This window comes from Staurois parvus, unplaced genomic scaffold (assembly GCF_062004578.1).
Source record: "Staurois parvus isolate SC_StPar_1 unplaced genomic scaffold, SC_StPar_1.0 ptg000438l, whole genome shotgun sequence".
Classification (NCBI taxonomy): Eukaryota; Metazoa; Chordata; class Amphibia; order Anura; family Ranidae; genus Staurois; species Staurois parvus.
Genome location: NW_028318234.1, coordinates 2733179 through 2747887, shown reverse-complemented (window position 1 = coordinate 2747887; position 14709 = coordinate 2733179). Strand labels below are relative to the sequence as shown.

Here is a 14709-nt window from a genome sequence, read left to right as displayed (position 1 = left end):
GATTTTCATGCTACACCGGAACGGCGAGGGAACACGGCGAGAGGAACGCGCGGAGCAAAGGTAAGTGAACTGACACAATATGGGGAATGAATTACTATAGGGGGGATGAATTACTATAGGGGGGATGAATTACTATGGGGGAATATTACTATACTTACTATGGATACACATCATTCATCTACTCTTGGTCCGGCCCCCAGGTCCAATATATGAACCCATTGCGGCCCTCAAGTCAAAAAGTTTGCCCACCCCTGGCCTAGGCACACACACTAGAAGAACACTTTCAGAAGGAATTCCAGACAGTGAATTATCGTGCTAAGGAAACATTTTACATTTCTCAATTTTCCCCATGACATAGCCAACTGTCACTTTTTCCTTTCCGTTCCACTTTAAGGGCTTGTGTCACTGGGGGAATGCTGCCTGCTTGCATCACAGATCATTTACAGTTCAATGTAAAGTTCAATGCTTTGCAGTTGACCTTCTGACCTGTATTTCAGGTTGTAAGCTGCAGCAACCTGCTTTGAGCTGCTTTGGCCTTCCCATTACCATATAGGAAGAGAAGCGAATTGAAACAAAAGCTTGTCAACACAGGCCTTTAACCCTTTCACTGCCAGAGCAGTTTGTTTTTTTTCATTTTTGGCACAAGTTTAAAAAAAAAATCATTTTAGGCCTGAAGATTACACAAAACCCCCAAACATTATATATTTTCGGAACGCAGGCACCCTAGAGAATAAACTAGTGGTAGTTCCATTTTTTATGTCATATTACAGCAAAAAATTCACCAAAAAAGTGAATTTTAGGTTAAACAAATTTAATTACCCAAATTTTTTATGAAATATTTACTTGTCGCAACCTCGTCTTTATAAAAGATACCCAACCTGCCAAACTTTAAATTTGTGTGCACCAATGAAATGGTAAACTTCAGAACTCCATATTTTGTATAGGCAACGCCTATACAGTGTCTGCAGTAACCGGATTGTGTATAAAACTCCGTCAGGTCAGTATGACATGCGGACCGGGTGGCGATAGGGGTAAAGTGATAAAACAAAACTTTACCTTAATGCGTTGCTTGCATCACAGTAAAAAAATGTTTTCCACTTGTCTGTGCTTACCCTAACCTGTGTGAAAGGGAAGAGAGGAGAACAGATCCAGCGCTGTGTACATCTGCAGCTCTTCTACTCTACCTCTTCACACAGCTGGAGCCACTGGCACTTGCTGCTGTCAAGAGGAAGTGGGGGGAGGGGCCAAGTCCCGCTATGCGAGTCTATGGAGTGTGGCTCTATAGACCGCTCAGGAGCGAGCAGATACCATGTGCCCCCACAGCAAATGGCTTGCTATGGGGACACACTAAGAGGAGCAGCCAAGAACTCTGATGGGGGACCCAAGAAGAGGAGGATCAGGGCCAGTCTGCAATACCACTGCACAGAGCAGGTAAGTATAACACACAGGTGTCAAAGTGGCGGCCCTCCAGCTGTTGCAAAACTACAAGTCCCATGAGACATTGCCATTCGGAGTCATGCTTGTAATTGTCAGTCTTGCAGAGGCATCATTGGACTTGTAGTTTTGCAACAACTGGAGGGCTGCCAGTTTGACACCCCTGGCAGAATGCATTATTTTATTTAAAACAAAACAAAAAAAAAAAAAAAATGTAGCCTTTAGTAACACTTTAAATATGTCTAAAATTCAGTGTCAGAGCTTGCCAAGTACATAGACAGATCTCCCCTGACTACAGTTTACAACCTTGTGTATGTATGAATGGATTTAAAGCGGTTCTAAAGGCTCAAGGTTTTTTTACCTTCATGCATTCTATGCATGAAGGTAAAAAACCTCTGTGCAGCATCCCCTCCCAGCTCCCTAATACTCACCTAAGCCCCCTCTCGACCCAGCGATGTGCACTGGAGTCTTGGCTATCCCAAGACTCCATCTACTCACTGCTGAGAGAGAAGCAGAAGCCAATGGCTCCCACTGCTGTCAATCACAGCCAATGAGAACAGGGAGCAGGGCGAGAGAATGGACACAGCAGCGGGTGCCCTCATACCAAGCTGCTTGCAGTGGGGGCACCCAACAGGAGGGAGGGGCCAGGAGAGCCTGCGGGGGACCTGAGGAGGATCCGGGTTGCTCTGTGCAAAACCACTACACACAGCAGGTAAGTATATACATGTTTGTTATATTTTCTTTAAAAAAAAAACCCTTTAGAATCACTTTAAATATCTACTGAGAAAGAAGCAAGAAAAGGCGACCTGATGAAGTCCCCTCAGACTGATGTGAAGTCTCCTTTACGTTGTCAGCCAGAGGACATTTATTCACTGGTACCATAAAAACAACTTTCAGGCCGTGTGACTCATTTCGATGACCAGGTCACTGATGCAGGCCCAATTAGAATTAGCACCTATGATTATATATAAAAAAAATGTACACACCTTCTCCAAAATTCCTACCATGCCATGCTGCAAATTGACCATAATCTGCCTGTCTACTCCCACACTTGGCTAGATAGCAATGCAATCCCCTTTGGAGAAAAACCCCAGTATGCCATAGCAGCAGAGATTAAAGTAGGACTACAGGCACATTTATTTCTTCATTTTGGATAGAGCAAGAAAGGCTTACAACCCATCAGAATTCTTCTCACATCTGTGTCCCATTGGGGAGATTTCCTTTTACTTCCTGTCACAAAACCAAACAGGAAGTGAGGGGAAATCCATGCAAAGGAATTTCTTGGGGGCCCCCAGGCCATCAGCATTAGTTTCCTTATTGGAAGGTTTCCCATCTTACTTTTATGGGGACAACCCAAAATTTGGGATTTTTCTTTTACTTTCAAATGATAAAGTTAACAGGACAAAAAAAAAAAAAAAAAAGTGAATTACCCCAACTGTGGCACAGATAGCAATAAAAACCAGGCAGGGGTTCTAATCCCTCAACTATCCAAAACGTAAGTACTGTACTGTAAAGATGACCAGGACTTGGGGAGTCTTATCCTTTAATTCCGGATGAGACAAGTCAGTTTGATACAGACAGTCTGCATAGGCCTACTCCATGCTTTGGAACCTGTTGATCCTGCTAAAAATCCAGTGTTTTTCATTTCCTGTGGATCAAACTGAAATTCCAAACAATGTTTTCAGCTTTATTGCCCATCTTCTGTGAACTGCAAACTCCACTCTATAAAATGGAAAACAGAAGGCAAGACGTGGCATCTGTAGTCCAAATCAAGGCAGCAGCCTGGGGGCAACGCCACTGCTCCTCCACAGATACAGTACAGCGAGTGTTGTCACCCTATTCACATGAATACCAGGTAAAAAAAAAAAAAGCTTCTTTACAAAAAATACTAATGCAAATACCCCACCTAATGGCGCTTTCATACGGGCAGATCCCATATTGATCAGGTCACATATCCCCTGCTGAGAGCAGAATGGGCAGATGACATGTCCGCTCAATTTCTGCAGAGTGGACACAGATATACCGTACTCTGCTCTGAGTGGCCTGGAAGACTCCACTGTGTTTACACCCTTCGATCTGCCTAAACAAAAGAGGATGGATCTCCCTTTTTTTTAGTGGAGACCACCCAGAGGTAGAACAGATAAGTCCATTTACACTCACCTGTCCATAAGGATACATAGACCATATGATCAGGTCCTCCTGAAAAACCTGAAACGCAGATCTGATCAGATCGCCTGTATGAAAGGGGCCTTAGGGTTGGTAACCTGCAATATGACATTTTTGTTTTGTGTTTAGGCTCCCTTCACACTTGTGCGACTTCAAAATTGTGCTATTTTCATTGTGACTTGATGCGACTTTGACCAAGGATGATTGTGCTTTACAAAGTTGCATGTATATCATTCAAGTGCGACTTTGGAGGATTTACACGGAAGTCTATGGCTCAAGACGCATGAAAGGCAGGCCAAAGTAGTACAGGAACAACTTGAAGTCGCACAGATATGAATGGTACTCATTGGGAAACATGGACTGCGACTTGGACCCCAAAGTCTCATTACAAGTTGCACAAGTGTGAATGGGCTCTTAAATATACAGGGGTTGGACAAAAATATGGAAACACTACAAGATTCGCAGGCGTCAATGTGACATGCTTTCTGTGGAAAGCAGAAGTGTTGTAATCATTTGCTTTTACTGTGTGATGAGACACCTAGCTAACAGGTGGGAAGCCTCACTTCCGTCATTCACTCCATGCGCCATCATGCGGAGACATGTCAGAGCTCACCAAGCTTCAAAGTGGACACATTTTTGGTACCCGCTTAGTTGTGCCACTGACTGGACTTACTTTTTTTGCAGCGTCACGAGGTACAGTATCAAAGGTTATGAAGGCATATACATAAGTGAGGTTGACATGGTCAACTGACCGAAAGAAAAGGACAATGCACAGGATTATATTATACAGGATTTATATAGCGCCAACAGTTTGCGCAGCGCTATACATCATAAGGGAGACAGTGGCTTAGTGGTTAGCACTTTCGCCTGGCAGTACTAGGCCCTCGGTTCGAATCCCAGCCACGGCACCACCTGCCTGGAGTTTGCATGTTTTCCCTGTGCCTGCGTGGGTTTCCTCCGGGTACTCCAGTTTCCTCCCACACGCCAAAGACATGCAGGTAGGTTAATTGGATCCTGTCTAAATTGTCCCTAGTATGTGTATGTATGAATATGAGTTAGGGACCTTAGATTGTACACCCCTTGAGGGTTAGGGACTGATGTTAATGTATAATATATATGTAAAGTGCTGCGTAAATTGATGGCGCTATATAAGTACCTGAAATAAAGGGACACAGTACAATTACAACACATTTCAGTACAGAAGGAATGTGAGGGCCCTGCTCGTGGAGCTTACAATCCAAAGGAAGGGGGAGGTGATACTAAAGGTGATAGCTGCGGGGGATGATCTGGTGGAGGGGATTCAAGTTTGTGACATGGATGAAGAAAACTGCTGCAAAAGTGACTGCAGAGCTCAATCGGAGTCTTCTAAAGCCCATGTCCACAACAAACTGAGTGGAGGGAACTCCATAAGCAAAATACTTACGGGCGAGCTGCAAGTGCCAAATCCTAGTGCCTGACAGTGACCAGGCCAGGCGGCAAACACCAGACCACGCGGCAAACACCAGACCACGCGGCAAACACCAGACCACGCGGCAAACACCAGACCACGCGGCAAACACCAGACCACGCGGCAAACACCAGACCACGCGGCAAACACCAGACCACGCGGCAAACACCAGACCACGCGGCAAACACCAGACCACGCCAGAAGGTTCTTCAACCAAACATGTAGTTTCCTAAAAACTGCAATTAAAAGGGTTTCCATTCAGCCAAAGGCACTCCATTCTCAGAACACCATGACGGGATGGTCCTACTTGCACTTCCATTCATTCACTAGAAAAACCTTTCACCCAAATTCACCACCTTCTGAAAAGGTAACCCTTCCTCCTGCAGTTAGCTGGAAAGGTCAGGTCTGGTTGGGTTTTGAGCTGATAAACCTGAACATGATATCCCGGGAGACAAGTTCTTCCACCCCAAATAATCTACATCAAAACATCCCCCATGTCTATTACTGCTCTTCGCTCCCTTGTCAGATCAGTCTTCTAGCACATTGGTTTTCAGTACACAAATACCAATTTCTTGCCTTGGGAGAAAAAAAAAAAAAAGCTCTACTTACATTGTTGTATATAAAACAACCATGCTCGTTACAAGGAAGGTTATTGTATACCTTCACTCAACATTTTTTAGTTTTAGATTGCACAGTGTTAGAGCTGCTGCCAGCTTTTTACTGTTGTCTGAGCACCCTGGGGAGATTTCCCCTCATTTCTCCTGTTTTGGTGACTGATGCTATATGGGACAGATGGGAGGGAAAATAAAACCCTTTGTTATTTAGTATAGGAGAGACCCAAGACAGACAAGCTATCCGCGCACCAATACCATTTCTGAGGTCTTGAGATGCCGGTCTGTGTACTAACAAAGCCCACTGTTGGCTTATATGTGGATGCGTTAAAGTTTAACTCAAACTTAATATATTCCCCTATAGCCACAAATATATGTATATATAAATAATGTGCACCATATGATTTTGCAAACCCAGATATTACCTTGAAAAAGTAATTGTACAGAGCCTGTGCAGAGAGTAGAGCTGTGGGAGGGACCAAACAGGCCCCACCTATTACTGTAACTAGAGGAGGGGACCCTGCACAAAGAGCAGCAGTAACTGGTCTTTATTACAGGAATCTCTTCCACAGAGGAAAAACTACACACTGAATTACTGCACAGATCTGGAATACACAGTCTTGTATTTAGACAATATTTGTGTATCCTGGAGTCCAGATTTAAAATAGATATTCTCTAGGGTAGTGTTGCACCGAAATTAAAATTCAAAACTCGCCGTTTTTAAAAATATATATTTTTTGGAAAAAAATACACTTCGATTAAAAAAAAAATTGTAATTGTAAAGAGGATGTTACGGCGAGTAAATAGATACCAAACATGTCACGCTTTAAAATTGCGCACGCTCGTGGAATGGCGTGAAACTGCAGTACTTAGAAAAAAAAAATCTCCACGGGTGATGCTTTAAAAATCTCTACAGGTTAGCAGTGTAAAGTTAGAGGTCTACTGCAAGAATTATTGCTCTTGCTCGGACGTTCGTGGTGATACCTCACGTGTGTGGTTTGAACACAATTTACATTTGTGGGCATGGCCTACGTACGCGTTCACCACTACGTGCGAGCACGGGGGCACTTTAAACTTTTTTTTTGCACTGTCCCTTTAAAACATTTAATCACTTATTCTTATCACAAGAAATGCATGCATCCCTTGTGATAGAAATTAGTGACAGGTCCTCTTTATGGAGAGATATGGGGTCAATAAGACCCCACATCTCTCCTCTACAATATAAAGCTTTAGATCAAAAAAAGCATTGATCTAGTACTTTAAAAAAAAATGGCTGGAACCAGAAGTGACATCACTTCGATCCTCCAAGGGCATAGAGATGAGTGGAGGCCATCTTTCCTTCACTCATCTCTATGCCCAGCGCCAGGATCGTTTGATGGTTTCTCAGGTAAGGCTGAGAACTACCGAGCGGCAACGGCGAGGTTTTTTCAGTACCTGTATTGGTGCTTTTTTTTTATTTCGGCAGAAAGGGGTGTTTTCAGATGAAAAGTTTTGGCCAACCAAAATTTAGGTACATCCCTACTCTAGGGCACAGGTGTCAAACAAGGCCTGCAAACCGAAGGGCCCACCAGTGGCCCTCACACCTCATCTGTAGCTGCAGAAGCCCCCCCATCGACTCCACCCCCACCTTGTCTCAACAGTTTGCAGCAGAGGACAGAACTACAGATCTCGAGTTTCTCTGTGCAGCTGCAGCACCTCCTGGGTCTCGGCATTCAGCAGATTCTGGCAGTTGACTCCAGGCCTCCTCCAGACCCTGCACTCCTCCAGACCCTGCACTTTCTGCTCCCCTGGTTCACCCCCAGCTTCTTCCCAGAAACAGCACAAGGTAGGGTTTAGAAGGAGTCTAAATGAACTGCTCAATTTGCAACAATCTAAAGAAGGATTCATTATGGCCACCACATCTCAGCACCCACACTTCAGCATGGGCATTTTTGGGACTCTGCAAATTTATGTTTTTTGGGCATTTTCAGGTTTGGTGCGTTTGTTCTAGCAAATTAAAAACTGGTTACAAGGTGGAAGAGCAAGAAAAAACCTGCAGATTTTTGGGTACTCCCTGTGAATTCAATAGGGTCAAAACCACAAGCCGCTCATGGACTATTCTGAGCTTCGAGAGATCAGCTTCAAGTGTCCCGATGCTCAGTTGTGAAGAGACATCGCTGAGTAAAATCATGATGTTGAACTATAAATTAGGTTAGGAAAGGCACTTCACAATATGGAAGGTGTGAATAGGGTCTGGGAGAACATTAGCATAGTCTCGGATTATCTCTTGTGTAACGAAAGGTTTGAGCATCCTACAAGTTTGCCTTTTTTATGCCACTGGATGCCCACTGATGGCCAGCATCATCTAAACCCACTTCCTCTGAGCCCAGGTCACCCTGGACCCACCACGTGACTGGACAATGAAAAGCAGAGGGCCAATTATGCTCACACCTCTAATTCTGCTTTCTCCTCCTATCAGCATGCTTCTTGTCAGTACATGAACTCATTGGTTCCTTGTGCTGCTTCTTCCTCACATCCCAACCCTGCTGTACAGGGACTTCAAGAGGTGGGCAACAAGTCATTCAGGTACCTGAGGAAAGTGGAAAGATAGCATTCGACCCGTAGGTTTGTTTTACTGGTAATATGGTATTAAGACAATGATGTTGGTGTAAATGATCTGGTTCCTGGGCAGGCGGCTTCCACACCCCGGAGGATCTCCAGTCTCCTTCGCTTGTAGTGTGATGTGAAAAATAAATAAATTTGAAACTGAAGCACCACACCACTGCTAAGAGGTTCAGATGCAACTATTCCATTAACCTCCCTAGCGGTCTGATTATGTCCATATTTCTGTGCTCAAAGCGGTACTTTTTTGCATGGAAATATGTATTTTTTTATTGTAGGCCTGTAATTTTTAGGAATAACTCACTAAAATCTGTCTGAACAAGAATCTAGTAAACATCCCGGGTATGATAAAATCTGAAACACGAAATCATAAATTATAATTTAATAAATCATAAAAAAAATAATAAATTTAATTCAATAATATAATCAAACCAAAAACACTGAAATTTGAAATATAGCACCAAGTTCGCACATCACTGAGCAAAGTCGCAAAATCGTTTTTCGGTGTCCGACAAATTTCCCCACGAATCATTATCACTCAATTCTGCAAGTGGTTCTGATTTACTATCGCTGTTCTCTAGCTGGTCTAAAACTGCTTTGACCTAAAGGGACGCTTTTTGGACATCATGGACGTTTCTCAGTTTCCAGGCAGAAAACTGTAAAAATGCAGGCAGGGCACAGGACAAAGCACTCGGGACAAAATGTATGTGAAATGGTTTCATACAGTAATGTTATACTATGTGATTTTAGTGACTGTCACTTTTTGTCATTTTCAAATTTCCCACCGTTCCGGCCCCCCGTACGCCCCAACGCTCGCAGGGGACAGAACCCAGAAGACAGATGCCGGCATAGACCGGAGGACATTACAGGAGACACTGCAGGAGGGACATCGCGGGAGCGCAGGACAAGGTAAGAAGAACAGATCCCGGAGCAACACTGCAGGGTATTCCCGAGTGTAGCTCGGGGTTACCGCCTGTGGTACTGAAACTTTACCCCGAGCTACACTCGGGAATACCTCCAGGGAGGTTAAAGGACAGGAATACTGGTCTTTAATGGAAGATGCAAGTCAAAAAGTAGCCAATGCATATCAGGGACATTTAGACCCCTGAACCGCGTTGGAACTTTTTGATCTGTACCCCCCGCCTTTAATGGAATAAAGTTGCACCTGGACCACTTAGCAGTGGTGTGGCCCTTCAATTCCAACTCTTTATATTCAGGTACTTATCCTGCTTGTATTTAACAACTACATTTAATGATGTACTACAGAGCTGCATTAAACCGAATCCATGGTCAGAATTGGTTTCATATATTCATTTCCACGTTGATTTTCAATTACTTCTAGCCTACACCTATTAATCTGAATGATCTTGAAATTTATAAACTGACTTTACATCCTCGAATTCTGTGACACTTTTATGTCCAGTAGTAAGCACTGCTGTGTCACACATTTCACAGAGCCTGACTTCTGAACTACAGAGGTGCCGAGAGGAGGAGTTTCAGGAGGCGGAGTCATTACAGGAATCACTGCTTGCAGGCAGCAAGGTACCATGGGATATGTAGTCCTTAGAAATTGAATGTGAACAGGGGAGAAGCTGGAGGGAATCCAGGAAGTTGTGGAAAGTCAGCCAGCAGACAGGCGTGAAAGGAGATTAAGTTTCATTGGATTGTCAAATATAACTATTGTTCCTACAATCCTGGAGGTTAAAAAAAAAAATGAACTTGTATGCTGTGACCATAGATCTTTAATATATTTTTTTATATCAGTCCAGAGTTCCATTTTAAAACAATTGTAACCTTCATATTTAGATTGAGGCGTGCACATTCATGCCACAGGAAGGAGTGGCAGCAGCCAGAAGAGCCTGGCGTCGGCCTTATCTTAGGAGTTGGATAGAGATCAGCCAACATAAAAAGGAAAAAATCCCTGAACTGCCCAGAGAGCTGGGAGTGTCAGATGTGACAACTGTCGCTGGAAGCAGACATCTGATGTCTAGGAGCGCATTCCTCCCATCCATACACGGGCTTGTAGCCAGAATCAATCCAGTTAATGGCCACCAGTAAACCACATGTGACAGTACAATCAAGAGCTGGAAGAGATTTTAAAGCTGCACTCTGTAGATATTGAATACACAAATGAAATGCAGCTCTAGTCAAAGATTTATTTTATTTTGAATCTGAACTCCAGGAATTGGGCAAAGTCCTCCCCTGTAGTGGGCTGCTATCCCCCATAGCAACCAATGACAGCCCAGCTGATTGCGATCTGACAGCCAATACAAATACAGAGGCGGTGCAACCAGCGAACCGAATGGGAGCCCTCTAGCCAGCAACCCCCCCTCCTCCCACCCCCCGGGATGGTGGCAATGGAACTCTGCTCAAGCTCAATGTAACATCCACAAATCGGGCTTTTATCAGGGAGGAGCACACAGGCTTCACATTTCAATACCATTGGAGAAGCGGATACACACATGAATGTACAGACCGGTCTAATGCTTAGGAGACTTCTTTAAATCCAAGCAGTGTGAATGTCACCAAGTGTCTGCTTCTTGTAATCAGCTATACAGCAGAGCTCAGACTGGAAGAGGGAAAAGCATTACCAATCAGGTGAGCAGCAGTGCAAGAAGCATGCTGATAGGAGGCGATAGAGTAACAGGAAGACGGATTCATCAGCCGGCTTCTCCTTTTATTGTCTAGTTTAATATGTATTACATTCTTCCATATTTTAGTCAGTGATTAACAATCATTATGTGGTGTCACTGAACAGCAATAGAAAAATATACAGGATGTATATAGAAGCAACAGTCTGGATGTCACTTTACAGTATGAAGGTGGACAGTACATCTACAATTCATAACAAGACAGTCCCGACTGCCAGGTCAGATTTCCAACCCTGACAGACGGGGCTGTGCTGTGTGCCAGACTGGATGGACAAGTCCAATCCTCTGACAGGTAAACCCGCTCTGTAAGTATGATGTATGTGGTGGTCTGCCTGGGGATCAGTGTCAGGATATTTGCAGTGCCACCGTGAACGTCCGGCAACAACTTCCAATCATTTCCCTTTTCTGCAGGAACATTCCTTCCACATCCCAATTAGAGCAAATGGTGGTGGTAGTGTGACCTGGAGCTCTGCGTTCATTGAGCCATTCACCCACTGCAACATACTGTCACATTCACCTATAGCCACACACTGACACACCCATGGGAACATTCACCTATAGCAACATACTGTCATTCACCTACAGCAATACACTGACACACCCAGGGGAACATTCACCACTGCAACATACGGTCACATTCACCTACAGCAACATACTGACACACCCATGGGAACATTCACCCACTGCAACATACTGTCACATTCACCTATAGCCACACACTGACACACCCATGGGAACATTCACCCACTGCAACATACTGTCACATTCACCTATAGCAACACACTGACACACCCATGGGAACATTCACCTATAGCAACACACTGACACACCCATGGGAACAGTCACCCACTGCAACATACTGTCACATTCACCTATAGCAACACACTGACACACCCATGGGAACATTCACCTATAGCAACATACTGTCACATTCACCTATAGCAACACACTGACACGCCCATGGGAACATTCACCCACTGCAACATACTGTCACATTCACCTATAGCCACACACTGACACACCCATGGGAACATTCACCCACTGCAACATACTGTCACATTCACCTATAGCCACACACTGACACACCCATGGGAACATTCACCCACTGCAACATACTGTCACATTCACCTATAGCAACACACTGACACACCCATGGGAACATTCACCTATAGCAACATACTGTCACATTCACCTATAGCAACACACTGACACGCCCATGGGAACATTCACCCACTGCAACATACTGTCACATTCACCTATAGCCACACACTGACACACCCATGGGAACATTCACCCACTGCAACATACTGTCACATTCACCTATAGCAACACACTGACACACCCATGGGAACATTCACCTATAGCAACATACTGTCACATTCACCTATAGCAACACACTGACACGCCCATGGGAACATTCACCCACTGCAACATACTGTCACATTCACCTATAGCAACACACTGACACACACATGGGAACATTCACCCACTGCAACATACTGTCACATTCACCTATAGCAACACACTGACACACCCATGGGAACAGTCAGCCATGGCAACATACAGTTATGCAGGCCATAGACGGGTCGTTTATCAGCATGAAAAATCAGCCGATATTCATGCTGTTAGTGGGGCCAGCCCATCGGCCGTTTTTCGTGGATCTCCTCATTTTTATTGGTCATGCTGGAAAACCCGCAAAAAATGGCCGTTTTTCGTGGACATTGGTGGCAGCATCAGCAACGGGGCCGACCGATTTTTAGTTTATCGTCCGAAAACCGGCCTGTCTATGGCCTGCCTTACATTCACCAATGGCAACACTGTGGCACTCACGCAAGGCAACACAATCACATTCACCCGTGAGCGCTGGTTCACCCCGGACAGACTTTGAAATTGTGTGACTTCACTTGAAGTTGCACGATTTCAAAGTTGGATGAGTGTGACTTGGGGTCCAACTTCATAGACGTGTGTGACTTCATGAACAGATGTCTATGCACGTCACACCGCAAAGCAGCAAAAGTAGTGCAGGAACCACTTTTCCAATCAGTGAAACTCTGACAGTCGGCGTTGCACTGATTAGAACGGTCCTGCTGCCGATTGCGTGCGACTTGAACAGTCAAATCACATGAAGGGTGGCGGTATGAACCAGGGCTGACACTCCTCTGCTGCAACATTAATGCATGGCATCAAGACGCTCACCTATGGCAACATTCACCCGTGGCAATACAACATGAAACTCACCCATCGCAAAATTTACCCGTGGCAACACATCGCATTCACCCATGACAACATTCACCTGTGGGAACACACTAACACTCACCTGTAGAAATGTTACCCAGCATCAACACCGTGGCACTCACCCATGGCAACAGACACATTCACCCATGACACTCATCTGCTGCGCAACACACCCCATGGCAACACACCCCCATAGAAATTATAACCAATATCAACACACCGTGGCACTCACCCATGACACCTATCTTCTCCAACATTCGCCCATGGCAACAATCACATTCACCCATGACACCTATCTTCTCCAACATTTGCCCATGGCAACAATCACATTCACCCATGACACTTATCTTCTCCAACATTCGCCCATGGCAACAATCACATTCACCCATGACACCTATCTTCTCCAACATTCGCCCATGGCACCACCACATCACATTCGCCCATGGCAACAATCACATTCACCCATGACACCTGTCTTTTCCAACATTCGCCCATGACACCTGTCTTTTCCAACATTCACCCATGGCAACACATCACAAAGCTGACTTATGGCAACATTCACCCATGGGGACATACCATAACACTCACCTGTAGAAATGTTATCAACACACCGTGGCACTCACCCATGGCACAGTCACATTCACTGATGACACTCATCTGTTACAACATTCACTCAAAGCAACACACCATCACCCATGACAACACACTCCCATATCAGCATTCACCCGTGGCAGCAAACATCACATTCACCCACAGCAACACATCATGAAACTCACGGCAACATTCACACTTGGCAAACATTCACCTGTGACAACCCCCCTGCCCCCCCAGTCACACCCTGTACATTCACCCATGACACCTTCCCACTTTCCCCCCCGGTGAGCCTCCATCCCTCCCTATAGCGGAGTCTGTCATCCCCGGACAGCGCTCCCTCCTCCGTACGACAACCCCGGAGTCCCCTCCTCCCTCCCCGGGCCGCCCTCAGCTTCTACTCACCCTTCACCTTGCCGAATGTGCCCACCCCGAGCGTATCCCCCAGGATGTAGTGCCCGATCTTCACCCTCCCGTCATGATGCTTCTGTTTATCGGCCGCCATCTTCATCCGGGAACTGAGCCTGCGCATTGCGCGATCCGGGCACAGGCGGTGAGGGAAGGCGAGGAGGGAGGTGGCGGCGGCGCGCACGTCCTGTCAGAGCCAGGAACACGCAGCGGAATGCCGTATTCACCGATAAGGCGAAGAGGGCGGGGCCGGGCGTGCGCAGGGTATTTATCAGCCTACGACAAGCAGCTGGTTGGCTATGGAAAGGCAAGGGGCGGGGTTACACTTCCCCCCTCACTTTAGTAAACACAGCCTACATGTGGCGGGTGTGAGGAGGTGGCTGGGGAGATGGGCGGGGCATAAAGTCACGTGCCTCCTAATTATCTATATCTATATCTCAAGATACACATAGATTACAAGACATGTGACTTTATGCCCCGCCCATCTCCCCATGCCCCTCCTAGGGGGAGGTAACTGTAAAGGCTAAATTACAGCAGCTGTACATCCAGTGTCCTGAGAATACAC

The 14709-nt window shown here is 45.5% G+C and overlaps 1 protein-coding gene across 1 annotated transcript in view; it reads right to left on the bottom strand.

Annotated features, from left to right (window-relative positions):
* The window catches only part of PRKAA1 (protein kinase AMP-activated catalytic subunit alpha 1), a 63115-nt gene extending 48811 nt beyond the window's left edge, over window positions 1-14304 (bottom strand). Inside the window, exon 1 of the mRNA XM_089687817.1 lies at window positions 14142-14304. Within this exon, the coding sequence (XP_089543943.1) occupies window positions 14142-14268 (127 nt within the window). The 5' untranslated portion in view covers window positions 14269-14304. The remainder of the gene's footprint in view (window positions 1-14141) is intronic.
* Between the last annotated feature and the right edge of the window lie 405 nt (window positions 14305-14709).